This window comes from Rhamphochromis sp. 'chilingali' (assembly GCF_963969265.1).
Source record: "Rhamphochromis sp. 'chilingali' genome assembly, chromosome: 6".
NCBI lineage: Eukaryota > Metazoa > Chordata > Actinopteri > Cichliformes > Cichlidae > Rhamphochromis > Rhamphochromis sp. 'chilingali'.
This window is the reverse complement of record NC_137933.1, coordinates 8328164-8346761: the sequence shown is the minus strand read 5'-3', so window position 1 is coordinate 8346761 and position 18598 is coordinate 8328164. Positions and strand designations below refer to the sequence as shown.

The 18598-nt window shown below is 41.5% G+C and overlaps 2 protein-coding genes across 3 annotated transcripts; both read left to right on the top strand.

Moving 5' to 3' along the window:
- The first annotated feature begins 218 nt into the window (after positions 1-218).
- Positions 219-7255, top strand: e2f8 (E2F transcription factor 8). Of its 2 annotated transcripts, XM_080885080.1 has the most exons (13): positions 221-516; positions 1644-1913; positions 2008-2161; positions 2391-2708; positions 2848-3009; positions 3696-3833; positions 3924-4130; positions 4258-4342; positions 4559-5060; positions 5179-5445; positions 5539-5668; positions 5832-6178; positions 6476-7255. In XM_080885080.1, the coding sequence occupies exons 2-13, from the start codon at positions 1743-1745 to the stop codon at positions 6641-6643; spliced, it is 2649 nt and encodes an 882-aa protein (XP_080741206.1). In that variant the 5' UTR covers positions 221-516; positions 1644-1742; the 3' UTR covers positions 6644-7255. The 2 variants fall into 2 exon arrangements, with proteins under 2 accessions (XP_080741205.1, XP_080741206.1); XM_080885079.1 differs by having other exon boundaries at positions 219-516; positions 5179-5668.
- Positions 7256-8571: 1316 nt separating this feature from the next.
- csrp3 (cysteine and glycine-rich protein 3 (cardiac LIM protein)) lies at positions 8572-14019 on the top strand. Its single transcript, XM_080884636.1, has 6 exons — positions 8572-8722; positions 11367-11478; positions 12121-12292; positions 12449-12578; positions 13639-13732; positions 13936-14019. Exons 2-6 carry the CDS (start codon positions 11367-11369, stop codon positions 14007-14009), a joined length of 582 nt encoding a protein of 193 aa, XP_080740762.1. The 5' UTR covers positions 8572-8722; the 3' UTR covers positions 14010-14019.
- The last annotated feature ends 4579 nt before the right edge of the window (positions 14020-18598 follow it).

The window sequence follows — 18598 nt, the reverse complement described above, 5'->3', positions numbered from 1 at the left end:
ATTGAGTACCCCAAAAAACAGAAAAACACGTTCCCCTGAGAATGATTGCATACAAAACCTGGACTGAAAATGAAGGAAATGTTTGTATTTTAACTTCCTTTTAAAATGGAACTTCCTGCTCGGAAGGTGAAAGGTTACGTGACGCTACAGATGATTTGGGCCCGCCTTTCTCCCCGCCAAGAGGTATGGGGCGGGTGTGACGTGAGCGCGCATACTCGTACTGGGCGGGCCAAATGTTGCCGGTCACCGACACAACTGGGCAAACTTTTCATAACTGTAGTAACGTTGACCAAAAGGCCACTGCTTACTGGCAGAGGAAGAGAGAAAGCTGAGGCGCGCAAACTTTGCAGTAATTTTGTATGATTTTTGACGTTTCTATCGCCTCTGTGCACGCGGAGAAGCGCAGTCCCATAATAAAGTCCTTATTGGCGCTCGGACCAGACTGCCTGGACTCCATAACATACTACTGCGAAGATGTCAAGTTTCCTTTGAGAGAGACACATTTCGTGGATTTAGGTGAGTCTGTTTATGTACTTCTCTAAGGTTTGGGAGCTTTATTAAAGCACACACGAGATCTAGACGGCTGGAAAGTAAATGTTGGTGGATTTTTTTTCCACTGGCACTGTACGTAGATGTGTTGATTTGCTAACAACTTATAGCCTAAACTTTGGTCCTTATTGTTTCTTGAAAGCCAGTTGGGCTTGGTTGAAATGTTTCTTGTTTATCCGGTTTTACTGTTTCTTATCGGACGGTGGGCACTCGTAGCTGGCGTACGTGACGCCCACCCTTAACCGTAGGACGTTTTTCCACCGGAAAGCAGACTCGGCATAAAAATAAAGTATCGTTCCTCATGGTGGAACTTAGTAATTATTAACTGTTTGCCAAAAACGTGTTAAAGGTTAAAGCGAGCCGTCACTGTTGCTTTAGGCACGTTCCGCGCCAAGGATTTCAAAAAACTGTTTACCTGCGCGGGACACTATTAACTTCCTCTCCGCTGCCTCGCGCCTCGTTCTCATTGGCTGCTTCTGATAAAAAGGGCGGTACCGCCCTGCCGTTGGGGCTGCGATTCGGTGGAATGTACGTCAGTTACCGCCAATATTAATCATGTTTTGATCAGTTTTAAAAGATTTCTTTGACAAAAATTACCAGGAAGAAAAGTCATGGTGTTTGTTAAACTGACACCGTGAACATTATTAAACTCATAATTGTTTGCACTGCCGGTTCCCCGGCAAATATATTTACCCCCAAAAGAGGTAAGATATTCTCTAAAAATGTATATATACATAAGTAAGATTTATAAATATAATAACGAAGAAATCTGGTTTGCAGGTTTAATTTTTTATGGCTATTTAAGTGAATTGCCTTTGTATATGATTTTTCTTAAAGTATTTGATTGTTTTGAACTATACCGTTAACATAGGTAACGTAATACCTAGATAACTATAGCTCATATGATCCTTATTGAACTGTTATGCTAACTTGGAAACTGACCCAGAAGTCTCATTCAAAGCTCAATAAGTACAGCATAATATGGCCACGTTTAGATAAAATTTATTCGTATTTTTTTATTCTTACATTTCAGTATTAACCAGAGAAGAAATATGAGGCTTGCATCTTAATATGTCTTCTCCTTTTCTCACCAGGATGGTGGTTTTGTTGCACCCCAGGTATTGGTAAAAACAACAAAAACGCCAAAGACATTAACTGGTTCGTGTGGTGTCTTAGTGGACAACCAGATCACGATGGGTCCCCTCACCACACCTAAAAAAGGGAGGGAAGTTGGTTCAGTTGATCCCTGGACACCGACCTCCAACCTCAAAATGCTCATCAGCGCTGCTAGTCCTGAGATCAGAAACCGAGAAAAGGAGCTCTGTATGGACAACGATGGGCGGGATAGTCTTGAATCTACACAGGTACAAATAAAATACTAGAGCTGATGTCACAGGCATCTTCTGGTATGTTGAGATGGTAAAAAAGCTGTTCTTGTCTGTTGTCTTTTTTTTACAGGAGCCTGAAAATGGAGAAGAGTCAGAGAAAATGATTAGCAGAAAAGAGAAGAGTCTGGGGCTTCTGTGTCACAAGTTCCTTGCACGTTATCCAGATTACCCAAACCCAGCCCTCAACAATGACATCTGCCTGGATGATGTGGCCACTGAGCTCAGTATGTCTATTAAGCTCATAGATTGTAGCTAATGATTGCTTAACTTACTTTGTTTAGCAATAGCTCTTATGATACATCATATCTGAGTTGACTTGTTCTGCTTTAGGCAAAAAAACACACACAAAAACACCATGATCGTAACTTATTCTGGTTTGTTTCATTTTCTCCTCCAATGAGTTACTTTTACCTAATGAGTTAAGAAATTTTATTTTTTCTCCTACGCTCACAGATGTGGAGCGCCGACGCATTTATGACATCATGAACGTGCTGGAGAGTCTTCACATGGTGAGCCGCTCTGCAAAGAACCGCTACACCTGGCACGGCCGAACCAAATTGGCTGAGACTCTGGCCATTCTGAAGCAGGTGGGCGAGGAACACCGGTACAGCCAGCAGATGCAGCAGATCCGCCAGCGCCTTGTGGAAAAGGAGTTTGACTTTGACGGGGAGGAGAAGGAGAACGAGGTGGCGGTGGTGGACTTGGAGAACGGAGAACACGGACAGAAAGAGCTCTTCTTTGTGGAGCTGCCAGGAGTGGAGTTCAAAGCAGGTGGAGAAGATTTTGTTTTTATATAAACAATAAAATTGTCGTTTTGAATTTTGTGAGATGATACACAAATACTAATACAAAATGAAACAGTTAGGTTCAAACACAAACCTTTGTGTTTATTGTCCTATGTCTTGTCCAGCCTCTGTCAACAGTAGGAAAGACAAATCTCTGCGTGTGATGAGCCAAAAGTTTGTCATGCTCTTTCTGGTGTCTAATCCTCGTGTGGTCAGTCTGGACGTGGCTGCAAAGATCCTGATTGGAGAGGACCAAGCAGCAGATCAAGACAAGAACAAGTTCAAGAGTGAGTACAGAGCCTCATCCAAATAAGGTGTAGTGTAAGGATGTCAAACTCATTTTACTTTGTGGGGCATGTACAGCTCACTTTAATCCTAGGTGGGCCAGACCGGTGAAACTTGTTTTTCTGATGGTGTGAAAACATTTATTGACACACATTTCTGAGATGTTTTGAGATGTCCTTTAATTATATGACAAAAACAAAAATAATTGGCAAAATTTCTTCTTCTTTTTTTTGTTTGTTTGTTTTGTTTAATGTGAACACAAATTTCTACAGTAGATTTTGAAAATAATAATAACTTTCTGTCATTTAACGGTGTATTATTACTTATTTACTTGGTGTAGTATGAATTCTGATAGGGAGTTCTTTTGTCAGTAGAGCGAGATAAGAGAGAATGAAAAGCTGTAAAATGTATGACTTAAAAGTCTAAAATGTAAAAGTCGAAAGTGTTACAAACATCTCCAGTTGGGCAAGATTGGAGTCTTGGGCGGGTCCTTATGTTTGACACCCCTGGTATAAGGTTAATCGAGACTGCGTCGTGGCATACATGTGAACAATGCATGAACTCTATGACAGTTATGATTGAGGTGGGGGTAAAGGCATCTTATGAAGTTTTAAATGTTGATTATGTGTATTTCCTGTTTTGTGTCTTCACTAGTCGATATTAACGCTGTTTGGTTGTGTGTTTGCAGCCAAAGTGCGGCGGCTGTACGACATAGCTAATGTGCTACGAAGCCTGAAGCTCATTGAGAAAGTTCACGTGGCAGAAGAAAGGGGGAGGAAACCGGCGTTCGAATGGGTCGGCCTTGATGATTTCCCACAAGTCATAGGTATCACCAGAACTCCCTGAAAATTTGGCCCTCAGTTATAAGGTGTAGTCGTACCGTTTGTGTTTTCTTAGCACTTAACTCTTCCTCTAGACTCGGAGAACACCTCAACCGCATGCCCACCCAAGAAGAAAGGCGTACTTGAACCACGTGCGTCTGCCGACAACTGTGCCAAAAATCTCTTCTCGTCACCGGGGACCAAACGCAGCTTCACTCGCCACCCGTCCCTCATAAAGCTCGCCAAGAGCATTCAGGATGATCGACGCAAGATCAACTCGGCCCCCAGCAGTCCTGTCAAGAGTAAGCAGAAAAGACATTTCTTCATTTAAAAAAAAGTTCCTTCTCCAGCAAATTATTATGAATGATGCAATGAAGCTTCTTAATTTTCTTTTCTTTCTTTTTTTTAAATTTACTCTTCTGTCTTCAGGTGATTCCTCAGTGAACAGTGACTTCCCAAACAAAATGGCCCAGCTTGCTGCTATTTGTAAGATTGAACTCGACCAGGAGTCAGTGTAAGTTTAGTTCCATTTAGTCTGTCACTCATCCTAAGCTAAATCTTCAGTAATAACTCTGTACGTTTTACCTTATTTGGCTTTTGACCCACAGAGATTGCTTGCACGTGCACAAACTTACCTCATTATATTAAACATTTTGTCATGTTTCAATGTGAGCATCCACTTTTAAAAAGAACATAAAACATTTAAATGATTGTCCTGCTTGTGTTGCAGGACTGGAGATGTAGGCCTAAAGCCTGCTGCTGCAGAGGCAAACACAGGTTACGTGTTACAGCTTCCCACTCCTACTTCAGTGGAACCATCTCGTATACCGTTACAACCTCCAACTCAGGAGCAGGCAGTCAATACTACTGCCAACCCGATCCCACACGCCCTGCTGGCAGCACAGCCATCAGGGTCTGTTGCCTACATCCCCGCGCAGTGTTCGCCCCTGATCCCTGTACTGTTACCTCAGCAGCGAGGGAGCGGGCCCTACGCCGTGTATTTGAACCCTTCTTCGCTCAGGTCAAACCCTCTGGCCAGGCCGCAGCCAACTAGCCTGGCAGTGCGCTCTATGACTTTTGAAGATAAGACTGGGCAGAGCCCAAATGGCCAGTCGGCAGCTAAGAGCCACACAGCTGCCGATGCAAGTCCCTCGGGGGTCAAAAGGCTGCGTTCAGAGTTGGCATCCGAGGGCAGCCCCTCTAAAGCTAAGAGGTCTGACCCCACCTTTAAGGTGAGAAAACTTAAATGTGCCATTTATGTAATAATCTGGTAATAACCAACACAGAACTATGTAACTGTATCACCCCGCACTGTTCATTTCTCAGCGCCTGTCTTTGTTCACCTCCTAGGACACCTCGCCAAAGCTCTGTGAGATCCTGCAGGCCTGCCTAAAGGCCCGTCGTGTCGGTCAGCTCACCAGTCGGCCCTCGCCTCGCGCCCTCCACCTGGACCCAGAGTTTGTCAACACCCCCGGCGGGGCTGTAGCCAATCAGACATTAGAGCAGAGTTTGGAACTCCTACTGGACAGAGAAGAGAAGGTGGCAAATTCTGACAGCGAGGCGGGATTAACACCGGTCAGGGCTGTTCCCCTCACACCCAGACAGCTTCATGCTGAGGTAGAAGTGCTAAAAGAACTTCAAGGATCAGAGGATGATCTGTTAGTAGGTGTTCATTTGTTGATTTTCTTTTGTTCTACTCTACCTATCCAGACTTTAATCCCAGCTGGATACTTGATCCCAATCTCCCAGCAGTCCCTCATCAGCTACAAGGAAGTTCAAAGTTCAGGAGCAGAAAGCAACAAGATCTCACCTCCCAACATCTACCAAACACCAACTGCAGGTAAATATTTTATTAAATGTGCTGCTCGAGCTCTGACTGTACATAGATTTTATACTTAAACTGTCAAGAAAATGTTAGGTCTCCAGTTATCATTGTGTGCAGCACAGTAAAGATTGCATAAACAACATCCAAACAACAGAACTGACTTTTACTCTGTCTACAGGCTCCAGACCTGCCCCAGCCCAGGAGATTACGCCCACCAACCTTCGGCTTCAAAGACCCGCTAACGCAGCCTCTCCACAGGCCACCCAGCAAGCCCACCGCCTCAACAGTCCCAGTCCTGCCATCTTAAACTTCACCCTGCAGAACCTCGGTCTGATCTCCAGCTCCAGCCCAGGAAGTGCATTTGCTACACCTCAGACTCCAGAGCGTGCCAACACCCTGACCAGTCCATTGCCGAGCCCCCTGACTCTGCAGCAGAGGGCCATGGTTTTCATCAAACCTCTGTCCCCTGTGCACATTCAGCAGACTGTATCCCCACATCAAGTGGCCCTGATCGGTGTACAGCAGGTATAAACAAACAGCGTGGGCCTCTAAACCAGACTTAATCTGTTCTGCTTTCAGACTTCATGGCACACATGGATTTACATGCATGTCATCAGTTTTCTTGGCGGTGTTTTTGAGTTAGTTTCAGTTGTCTCACTGATTTAACAGTTTGAGAGAGGTGCTTCTGATTGTCTGATTAGACCTGAAACAAGTGTTTTATTATTGAGGTGATAGGATTTAGTGTTCATATAAGATCAATGAAATGAATATACTAATTTGGTTGAGAAATATTAGTCTAACTAATTATTGTCTGTTTTCTAGCCCCTGATGGCCACCCCTAAAGGGAGCGGGGTCCCCCAGCACAGCTTCTTTCACACACCGGTCTCCCTTTCGCCTCTGGCTGCTGTAGTAAACACTGCCGGACAATCATCCACCAAAACTGTACACATCCCTCAAAGAAAGCTGGACGTTACCACTGATGAGTCCTGAGGGCCCTGAAGGATCTTAGAGTACATATTTGTGTGTGTGGGTGTTGTTTATGTTGTGGGTGGATGGGTGTTTTTTTTTCTCCCCCTTTTTAACCTGTTTAGCATTTACACAGTATTCATTACCTCTGAAAACATTTCACAGCAGCTTCACTGCCTTCATTCTTATGACAGCCAGCTCTAAAAAAGCAGGTTTATCCCGATATTCATCAACACTACCGTCGTGCTCATTGTGATGCTTATGTGGTCTGTTTCACAGGAATAGAATGGCATGGGGAGAAATGTAAGAATAAGATATTTTTTATTTGTTTGTTTTGGGTTTTTTTTGTTTGCTTTGTTTTTCCATTTCTGCTAATATGGATATTTTTATTCCTTTTTTCAGTTTGTCAGTACTAGTAAAATGACATCAGCACTCGAGTAAAATCTAGCAAGATCACTTTTGCACATACGGCATGTACATGTTAACTGTTACCCCTTGAATGGAATTGCTGAGAACCTGTGAATATTTGTAAGACATCCTAAGACAAATGAGAAATTGTGAGATTAATTTATAAGAAAATTACACTTGTATCTGATGTCCTGCTAAATTTAAAAATGCTTAATAAATTTTAAATATGTATTTTGTAAAAAAGAAAAGAAAAAAATGCATCCTTTGTCGCCGTCGTCGCCAACTTATGAACAGATCGCATTTACATTCCCTCTCTAAATCCCTTCATCTCCAGTTGTTTGTGGCAGATGGCTGCCCCACCCTGAGCCTGGTTCTGCTGGAGGTCAAAAGTTTTTCCTTCCCACTGGTGCCAGTGGCACAGGTGGGTCTAAAACTATTTTTAAAACTGGGAAACGGCACTAGCACATTATTTCTGGGTCTTGATCATCTGCTTTCATAGTTTGAAGGATCCACTGCAGATTTCTGACCTTTATCCTAAGATGAAACCTTTATATCGTAATAGGAACGGTCTGTCCTGGGATTATGAGGCCCCCACCCATAAGACACAAGGGGCTCACAGAAGAGTTTAAGTATTAAAATGATTTCAAAGAAATAGTTAGCAGATGTGCAGATTTTGGATAGATACATTAGCTGGCTCTGTATTACTATTGTCAAAAAAACCAGTGAGGGTACTGTCCCCCCATAGGCTTCCAGTACATGGTCTTGATTGCTCAATCTTGAAGCTCTACTCTTTACTCTGCACTTTGTTTTTGTTTTCTTTAATTTGTCACCAGAGCTTCTGAAGTTAAATTTTATTAAACAGAATGCATTAACATAAAAATGTTAAATTAATTAAGCTACTTTACGTGGATCTGTTGTGGACAGATTCATATTGATTTTGTTTACTGGCTATTCTATTCTGTTCAATTTCATATGTCCATTTGCTACTTGTTCATGAGATATTTTTAGGCTCTTATCTCTTGATGGCCTAGCAGCTGACTGGAGACAGTCCTGAAAGCCTTCTCTCTTGAGCTTAAGTATGAAGTATCACTTCAGTAGAATAAGTAAAGAGATCTGACGTGATTCAAACGTCTGTGACAAGCTGTGTTTACTTTCCCTTGTAGGAAGCTTAGGACCAATCTTTAACATTTGTTCTGCAATTCATTTCAATTCAGTTATATTTATATAGCACCAGTTCACAGTAACAGTCACCTCATGGCAATTTATATTGTATGGTGAAGATCCTAAATATTAGAATGAAACGTCCAACAATTGCATGACACCCCACGACCCTACAACTAGATGTGAAGATCACCAGGTCACTACCGCAGCTCAGCCATGTGTTCACCATCAGTGGTGCAACCAATAGTTATATTTAAATACACCGTTCATGCATATAATCCTGTAATGCTTCTCTGCTGGTAGTCAGACTTTCCCGCACTCTGTCTGAGGGCAGAGCAAATATCTGAGTGGCTGATGTTCAGGCCTCTTTCAGCTTGTGATGAAGGGTCAGAGGGCCCTGCTTAGTCACAAGTTATTTTAGGAGGATACTTTCATTGAAGTGTCACCAGTGGACCGTGGTGATGGTGAGACAGTATTTAAACAGCCCAGAAGCGCTCATCACCAGTCAGCCACAGAAGCAAGCTTGGAGTCAAGGTAAGGACCTGCTACCTTTTGTATTAAAGCTCCCTTTCAGGGTTTGAGTAGTTACTCCAAGCTAAGTAAAGTACTCGATGATACTTTTACTTACTACTTTAATTTTTCTTGCTAGAACTCTGTTTACATTGACGCATTTATTATACACAACCATACCATGAACGGCTGGCGGCACTTTCACGTGAAATTTAGGATCTGTCTCAGTAATATTCAGTTGTTTTCAGTGTAATTTGAAGGAGAGACAGCTCAGCTTTTGTCTGTCCAATATGACAGTTAAGCCCCTGTTCCTGGAATATCACATACCAATGCTGTGAGGTGATGGGCAGCCTTTGATATTAGTGCAAACTGGGATGTCAGACAGAACGCCAGCGAGGGCAGAGCTGCCATTCCTGAGTAAATGTTAGGATGGATGTTAGAGTTAAAAACTGACACATCGCAGTGAGACAATATCAGAACTGATTTGATTTGATTTGAAATCTTCGTAACCCTGACGACGTGTATTCACGTACATGCAGGAATGTACACATAGAGATTACACACACACAACCACCAGAAAACATAGAGATTTTATTTGTTTGTTTAGGTGAGGAGATGATTTTTAACCTTTTTTAAATTCAGTATAGTATCCTCTTTCAAATTTTATAAATGTAAAAATGTAGATAAGGTAGATCCTCTAAAACAGAGATTCCCAAAGTGCTGGGCCCGCTCCTTGGGGAGGAGCAGAGCCCAGAGCCATTACCGAGGAGGGGGCTGGTGGGGGGGCAGTGGCGGTATGAAAAGATAAGAAAAAAAAAAGAAAGCTTGGACCCTGCAAGCATTACGGAGAGCTTTTTGACGGGGCTTCCACACAAACGCAAAGCAGGAGATGAAGCATCGTCAAATATGTTTCCAACTTCATTCTAAAACAAAAACTAGAAAAATGGTGAAGCATGTCTGCCCTTTGGCTTCACCTGCACAAGTGCCAAGGTAGGTCTCCCCTGCAGAATTGGTTTTCCCTGTCGGGAGCACACGCTGGGCTCTCCAAATCACGAACAGTATCCCACATTCTTGATTTTTAGTTCACAAACACTTCTTATAATGACTAACTAATCCTGAAATTTTGGAGATGTTAGCTGTTTATACAGTAAAGTTACAGCGGGATACAAATAATGTCAGGCTGATCTTGCCGTAATTTGTCCCCCCTGTCCAAATCACTGACAAACAGTATGCCACAGTTGTTTATGTTTTTTAACCCATTTTGCACAGAGAGACATTTAAAAAAATGTATTGATAGCGATGTTGAATATTATTACACAGGAGAAAACAACTACAAGTAAAATTACACCATGAGGCCTCTGCTTTTCTAATTGGAGGGAGAGTAACTGCGTGTGTAGTCTATATGTAAGCATGTAAAAACTGAAGATATTAAGATTAGCAGTAACAGTATTTTGTCTCTATCTGCAATTCATCTCATGTAAACCATAACATGGCGCACAGTCTGACGTAGGAAAAGGCACATACCTTTCACATTGCGTGACAAACTGTATTCCTCGTCCACACAAAACGCAAAAACAGAGTTTTTAAAAAATCTCAGTTTTCGGTGATTCGAAGTGCCGTTTACGTGTGGACGAAAGGCTCAAACGCATAGAAACAGCTGCGTTTTCAAAGGTGTAGGTTCACAAAGTTAGTAGTTTATTACTACTAATTTATTAGTAGTAAATGACTACCTGTAATTTATTGCAGTTTACTTTTTTGTTCAATCGTTTACTAAATGTTTGAGGTGTGAAATAAACCGCAATGGAGTTTGAAAACAAAATATGGGTGTGTGTTAGGTGGTGGGGGGTGCGAAGATTTTTCTTGGAAACAAAGGGGGGCCTAGCAAAAAAGTTTGGGAACCACTGTCATAGGAGGTCATCTGACTGTTGATGTTTTCTCTGTATTATTGTAGGGTCATTACCTAACAATATAAAAAAGAGGTGACTATTGTTGTGATTTGGTGCTACATAAATAAAACTGAATTGAATTGGATTTTTAATATGATTACATACATGTACAGAATACTGGAAATCAAGTCAGTCCTTACATTAACACTGATTTAATTGCACGATGTTTTACTTGTCTATGAGTAAGCACATGCCAACAACAGTGGGAAGGAAAAATTCCCTTTTAACAAGAAAGCTCCAACAAAACATGGCATACCAAAGGGCAGCTATCTGCTGAGAGCAGTTGGGGTTGAAGGAAGTAAGACAGAAAAAAAACTCCTTGAGGGGACTGTTGTTTTGATTTGGGGCTGTATAAATAAAATAATTGTATAAATAAAATAATTGAATTCAACTGAATTGAAAAAAGAAGACCAACCTTAGGCGAGTGGTGTATAAAAACATAGTGAGTGTAAAGAGTGAGGGAAGAAGAAATGCTCAGTGCATTATAGGAAACCCTCTGCAGCCTAGGCCTAATGCAGAGTAGGATTCAGGGTCACCTGATCCAGGCTAACTTTATCAAAAAGGAAGGTTTTAAGCAGAGTCTTAAAAGTAGAGAGGGTGTTTCAAATCCAAATTGGGAATTGAAATCATATTTACATTTCAGTTCTAGCCTGGAAAACAAGACAACAGATCAATAGATTGTTTGAACTCCTTTATTTATTTATTTTGATTTACTCTTGAAGATGCCAAACTGGGGAGGAGGAGCCAAATGTGCAGCCTGTGAGAAGACAGTGTACCATGCAGAGGAGATCCAGTGTAATGCAAGGAGCTTCCACAAGACTTGCTTCATCTGCAGTAAGCAGACCCGCACTGCCCCAACAGAGGGTGTCATGGTGGATCTGGAGAATCATGCAGATATGTGATAGAAGTAATTTACACATAAAACCCCCCCAGCTATTTTCCTCCTTCCATTCACCTTTGTGTATCCCATCTGGGCCTGCATCATTACTCAGCAGTCCCTCTGTATTTTTCTGTGTTTAATGACCTGCCTGCAAAGCTTCTTTGATTCTTCCACCCTGCTTCTGTTTGGCTTGCTTGCTGATTTCATACAGCCACAAGTGCTTAACTGGATCACTCAGTGACAGTTTACTTTCCCAGTTTACTGTCCCCTACACCAAAACATACACTCTCCAGCTGGTCAGTAGCCTGTGTGACTGCTAGATTGTTCCACTGGGAGCTCAGAAAGGCCTCTGTGAAAAGCTCACCCATCTTCTGAGTCTTCATCTTTTCTCGAACTTTCACCTCATGATCCCCTCTCTTTCTACAAATAGAAATACAAGACATCAGACTATGTGTAATGTTACTGCTGACTGATAACACTAGCTAGGTGGGTGCTTTATTTAACCTCCATTATACCACCATGACATTCTACTGAAAACATCTCACACAGTCTCATGGTCAGCATGGTACTAAATGTGTGTGTTTCCTTCACACAAGTGAGCTGCAGAAAGGGGCTGGACAGTACAACAGTTGCAGCGCATGAGTCTGAGATTTACTGCAAGTCCTGTTATGGCAAAAAGTACGGGCCGAAAGGATATGGGTACGGGCAAGGAGCTGGCGCTCTGAGCTCTGATCCTCCTGGACAGGATGCAGGCCCTCAGCCTCATGAGTAAGTGTTCATGACAGATAAAGACAGAGCACCTTATAACCTTAACCTTAACCATGACCGAAACAGTGGTGCAGAGGCAAATAACCTTAAAGAGAAAAATTGCTTTAAAAAATCTACTTTGACCAAAGATGACATCACACAGCGTTTCTTTTCTAGCTCCAAACCTCGACCAGCCTCCTCAAAATCCACCGCCAATAAATTGTCCCAGAAGTTTGGAAGTTCAGATCGCTGCCCTCGATGCTCCAAAGCAGTCTATGCAGCAGAGAAGGTGATGGGAGCAGGGAAGGTGAGGACCATCCTGTTATTCTTTGTGTGCATCTAAAGTATGACTTAAATTCAAAGTTACTTGCTGTTGCCCAATCAGACAAACAATTTAAATTCACATCTTGTATCTCTTCTAGATGTATGTTTTTATTGCTGATTATTGGGTACACCAAAAATCAAAGACAATACCAAAAAAAACCCCCCAACCCAATCAGTTTGGACTCTTTAGGCCACTTAACGATGAAATCAAGGCTTAGCGCCTGATGTAAGTGTGCCACATGTTCCTTATGGGTCCACCAGCTGGCCAGGAATTCCTTCCCCAGAGCGGAGTCCACGCCAGCCTCATCTCAGGCAGACGAGGAGCATCCTCCTATCCCCCTCTTGTCCCTTCACTGGGCCCATCACATCCCAGCCCAGCTTGCATTCTGCATCGGAGTCCCTCATGCGATGCCACCACAGCTCCCCTCACGTCCGCGTCCTGTAAATAAATAAATAGGGGCCAGAGCAATCATCCCGGAAGAGGCCCTGGCTTATAACTATGGCGGCCCTTTCCCAAAACGGCTGTGCCCGTCATACGACAGTGGGGAGAGTGTTACTCACATATGCAGGCAGAGGTACACATCTGCCCGGCGGTCGATTACACGCAGCGCCTCCCACTGTTGCACTTCTCGCAACAGTCTCCCACTGTCTCCCAACTCTTTTTCACCTGGCCTTCTTGCATTCCTCTTCATGTCTGGGGCTTCTCTCCTCCAGTGCTCAGCTAGCCTGCCTTAGGTCTTTACACAGCTGATAGGCCACCTCTGGACATACCCATACCTCAGCAGGTGATCCCTATCAGCTAATTGTCCCATGCTCAGCCAATCCACAGTGGATTAAAACAATGTCAAATAAAACACCAAAAACCATGCAATACAAACAGAAGAATAAAATCATGCAATAAAAACTAAACTCGCAAATAAACTAAAAAAAATCGAAATGAAACCAATATAAAAGATAAATATAAAGTTCCACTGTGTGACAATATCATGTAAGGAACTTTGTAGCACTTTGTTATTAATAATCACAAATATGTGCGTCTTTAGCCTTGGCATAAAACCTGCTTCCGCTGCGTTCTGTGTGGTAAAAGCCTCGAGTCGACCACAGTGACAGATAAGGATGGAGAGCTGTACTGCAAAGGTACACATACACACACACAAACACACACACATTGTAAAGATGGTTCTTGTTTATCTTCATTGCACTTTAAAACCAGAACATTTAATATTTAACCAGAACTACAGGAAAAAAACCAAAGCAGCACACAGTACACACAGGTCATATTTGAAAACTACCTCTAAATGTTGATTATTGACTCAGTCAATTCTCGTTTTTCTCTGCAGTTTGTTATGCCAAAAACTTTGGCCCCAAAGGATTTGGACTGGGCAACGCTGCAATGCTGGAGGAACGACAGTAAAAACATGCCTCCCACTCATCGTGCGGCAGCTGTCTCAAGGAGACCTTTGCACTGCTGTAAATTCAAAGTTATTTTTAAAAGTGGCTAAATTGTTCTTGTGATGGTTCAATGCAGAATAAAAGCATTTTATTACTTTAAAATTGGTTTTAATGCAGTTTATTAAAAACATCTTGAAAGACTAAGAGCAGAGCATAAGAACAAGAGCTCAACAGCTTTCTGTTGTCTTTGTTACATATTATAGTTTTGATGATAACAAACGTGCCTGAATGTATTTTGTCCCCTGTTATTGTTGTGGTGCAAAGACTTTTCTTGCTAAACTGAATTACTACATGTTATTTGCAATCATAATTCTGTGCGCCCCCTTAATAGGAATATCAAATCAGCAAGCGATAAACAAATACAATGAGTTAATATTTCCAGAAAAATTATGTGTTGGCAGCCAAGCAGAGCGACACTGGATGACTCGTTGAACCAACATCACAGTGGCTATCTCGTATTATTGAATTAACGGAGCTGACGACACACAGAAAAAAAATTCATCAGATAAAAGTGTCTCCATATCATGGCTTACATTAAATTTTAACAGAGTTACCTGTAACCTTGTTTTTTTGCCAGTCCTGTTTGGTTCTGTAGCAGTCAGAATTATTGTCGGAAGGCCAAGAATGATGCCCAATGGATTTGTTTTACCAAGTGGATCATCATGGCCTTGCCATATTATCATTTATTTTATTTTCGGTTGTTAGAGATGGGACAGACATGACTGAGGGATAGGAAAGGGAGAAAGAAAGAAAGAGAGGGAGGGAAGGAAAAACAGATGGGAAGAGAGACAGTGAGAAAGGGCACTTCAAAAAAATAATCTGGATCACCTGTTGAGAGAAGAAAAATCAGAAGAGAAAACAAACAAAAAAGAGAGCAACATAATAAACACAACACCATTGCAATAATCTAGCTAAGAGTAAATGACAGTAGATACTAAACACTGAATGTTATTGTGCAGCACGCAACATCAACAGCACGCAATGTGCTTTGAGGTAGCAGCCAAGAAAGGTGTAGTTTGTGTCTGTGAACACCCATGCGTACACCTGTGTGCACACACCCAAAGAGGACCACCGGAAGGGCAATCGTGCCACCCTCCTGGGAAGAGCTGAGGAGAGCCCCAGACAAGGGGTCACCTGGCAGCGAGTGTGGTGAGGGGAGATAGGCCTCCATACCTTGGAGGGCCTGAGATGTACCCAGAGAGGTGGAGTCTCAGACCCAACCTGACATATAGACACAGATGAACAGGCACACACACAGACAAATAAATACTTGGCACTCACCCAACGTGGAGACAGACACAAATAGACACTGTACACACAATCACACTCCCCAAACATACTTTATACTAAGTATTTGTAACTAAGTAACTAAGTAAAGGCAGGAAGTACTTTGGTACTTCCTGCCTTTGCTCTTTGCTAAGGTTTTAAAATCACTGTGGAAAGTTTTGAATTAGTACCTGGTTTTAAGGAATGAATACAATGAATATAAGTCGATCAAAAGTGCTCAAATACAACCACTCAGACTTAATAAACCAAAGGAAATCAGTTCAGTCAATTAAAATGTCAATTACATTTTATTTGCAAAATACCTGTTGACAAGACGCTGCTTCAAGGCACTTTATATTGTAAGGTAAAGGCCCTACAATATTACAGAGAAACCCAACAATCAGAGGACCCCCTATGAGCAAGCACTTGGCGACAGTTGGGAGGAAAAACTGCCTGTTAACAGGCAGAGACCTCCGGCAGAACCAGGCTCAGGAAGGGGCAGCCATCTGCCGCGACTGGTTGGGGGTGAGCTAGTGACACAGATGGAATGTGTTCATGTCACTTCCTCACAGCAGACAGATGTTATTGTCTGTGAAGGTTCTCAGTCATCCAGGTCATCGTAGTCAAAGGAGCTTGTAAAGAAACGTGTCTGGACTTCTTTAAGTTGCTTGAAGATGTTGCACCTCTCATCCGAGAAGCTTCTTCAGTTCTGAACAGAGAACTGAAGAAGCTTCTTGGATGAGAGGTGAAACGTCTTCAAGCAACTTAAAGAAGTCCAGACGTTTCACCTCTCATCCGAGAAGCTTCTTCAGTTCTGAACAGAGAACATCTGCAGCTGTCATCAAAGAGAATTCAGTGATGTCGCCGTGACTGTGACATGGCAGCCAAAATTAAAAACTATATTCTTCTATTGTTATTTTTTATTTGAATTTATTAATTTTCAGTTAATTTTGAAGTCAGGTTGTTATTGAGTTTAATCCCTTTTTCTTAAAATCCATTCCATTTGAAGTATTTATGAATAAAGCGATTGTTCATTTTGAAATATTTAATTATAAAATATCTTTTATTGTACATTAAATTATCAAGCAATAAATATATATAAATTCATTGCTTTTATATATACATATATGTGTGTGTGTGTATGTATGTATGTATGTATAAGAAATAGAAAGTACAAATATTTCTGTCAAAATGTAGGAAGTAAAAGTTAAAAGTTGTCAGAGAAAAAATAAATACTCGCACAAGTTTTTTTTTTCCAGGATATATGATTGGCTTCATTTAGTATAGCTTTAAAGTAAAATAATGCTATCTTTACTGTGTGTTTTTTTTTCAATCCTTTTGCAATCATAATTATGATCTGAATGCACGGTTTTGTTTGTTTTTTTAGCCATCAGATTTACTGTCTGAAGGCCAAGAATGATGCCCAATGGATTTACTTTACCAAGTGGATCATCATGGCCTTGCCATATTGGTCAATTTGATTGACCTTATTATTATTTATTGTTATTATTATTTATTTTATTTTATTTTACTTTCAGTTGTTAGAGATGGGACAGACATGACTGAGGGAGAGGAAAGAAAGAAAGAAAGATTTTGATTGATTTTTAAAAACACATTTATTCACTCAAAAGTGAACCAAACAGTCAGTTCAAACCAACACATTGCTAAACACAAGTTCAGAGTTATTTAAAGTAAACAGACTACCTTTATAATCCTAAAGATTTCGAAAAACACCCAGTCCAACCATATTGAAATAATATTTATATACTCTAACATCACTTTTGCTCTCGAAACACTTTTGAAGAGCTCAACACAATCAGTATTTCGTCCATTATCAATCTTGTACTTTCTACTCAAGTAAATTTCCAACTTTGCTTGGCCCAAGAAAAAAAATCTGCAATTGTCCCTCTTTTCTTCTTCCCCTGTGTCATATGAAAAACCAAAAATAAAACACTGTTGTGTGAAAACTTCTCCAAAGGATTCCCAAATACCATTAAGTACTGAAAATCAATCAATCAATCTGAAACACTGTACAAAACAATGAAAAATAGTTTCTCTCATTGAACAAAAAGGACATGCATCTGAAGACCCAGGGTTAATGATGGACAATGATACCATGTAAAATCCGCCACTGTAAATTACCAGCTTTCTTGGTCAATGGTGGCTTGTACAGCGACCCCCATACAGGGCCCACATCAAAACCAACCTTAAAATGTTCTCACCAAGGTTTTGAACTTCAATATCAAAACTACTATGAGTTTCTTGAGCAAACGCTATGTCAATGCATTTAGATTTTAAAAGGTCAAAATACATCGCCCTTTTTCCATGTCCCTTGCACCATTAAGGTTCAAGGATGGGATTTTAAAGCTACTCATAACCATACAGAAAAAGATCCATAAAAAAACAAGAATACAGCATCGTATCTGCTGTTTTTCCCCTGTCAGGTATAGCATCAAACTCTGCGAAAACTGATGCAGAAAATTAGAACCAGTCTATACACTTCAGTGTCCCTCAAACCATCAGGGGTCCTTTGTCATATCAACCATTTAGCTGAATCAAGAAACAACTCTCTATCAGGGAAAAAATCTTGTATAACCACATCTCGCTTTCCTTTGGTTACTTCCAAAAAACTCTTGTTCTAAACTGTACCCATTACTTCTCTGACCATCAGGAATAGAAGAGTCAGATGACTCTCTATCACTATCACTCTCTCTTCCACCCTTTTTGTTTGCCTGCATCTTTTTTGGCTTTGCACCTTTAGAGTCCTTAGGTTTCCTTTTTGTATGTGGAATCTTAAAAACACTTTCATTATCCCCAAACAAATTCCTGTCACTGTGGACCATTCCATCCACATCCATTTCCTGTTGCACTCCTACTGGCGTAGTTGTGTGGCCAAACTCCTCACACACTTCAGCAGAAGTAGCGGCAACCTCACTGGTGTCCTGACTGCTAAGAGTCTCACATCCTGAAACTCCGCCCATCTTTCCATCTCCGACATTGAATGCTGGGGCTCCATCCCGTGTGTCACTTGCAGAAACACCTTTGCCCCCCTTACCTGCTGAGACCCTTGCCAAAGTAGGGGAGACCGGGGATAGTTGTAACGTGGGTCAGTTGTAACACTTACAATTTCTCCAATCAGGGCTAAGTTTCAAATGATGTGACTCATCCTGTGCATGCCCAATTCAGTTCTGCTATCACATGTGAAAAATCAGCACATTTGTCAAACACAGACAATTTAACACGAAAAAAAGCAATTTGTATGCCAAAAAGTACGTTTTTCTACTT

Bases quoted from the DNA above. Each gene is read 5' to 3' on its own strand.
- e2f8 (XM_080885079.1), top strand. From the start codon at position 1,743: ATGGGTCCCCTCACCACACCTAAAAAAGGGAGGGAAGTTGGTTCAGTT. The intron at 3,010-3,695 runs GTGAGTACAGAG...GTGTGTTTGCAG, and splicing joins AGACAAGAACAAGTTCAAGA to CCAAAGTGCGGCGGCTGTAC. The intron at 3,834-3,923 runs GTATCACCAGAA...CTCTTCCTCTAG, and splicing joins TGATTTCCCACAAGTCATAG to ACTCGGAGAACACCTCAACC.
- csrp3 (XM_080884636.1), top strand. From the start codon at position 11,367: ATGCCAAACTGGGGAGGAGGAGCCAAATGTGCAGCCTGTGAGAAGACA. The intron at 12,579-13,638 runs GTGAGGACCATC...GTGCGTCTTTAG, and splicing joins AGGTGATGGGAGCAGGGAAG to CCTTGGCATAAAACCTGCTT. The intron at 13,733-13,935 runs GTACACATACAC...TTTTCTCTGCAG, and splicing joins TGGAGAGCTGTACTGCAAAG to TTTGTTATGCCAAAAACTTT.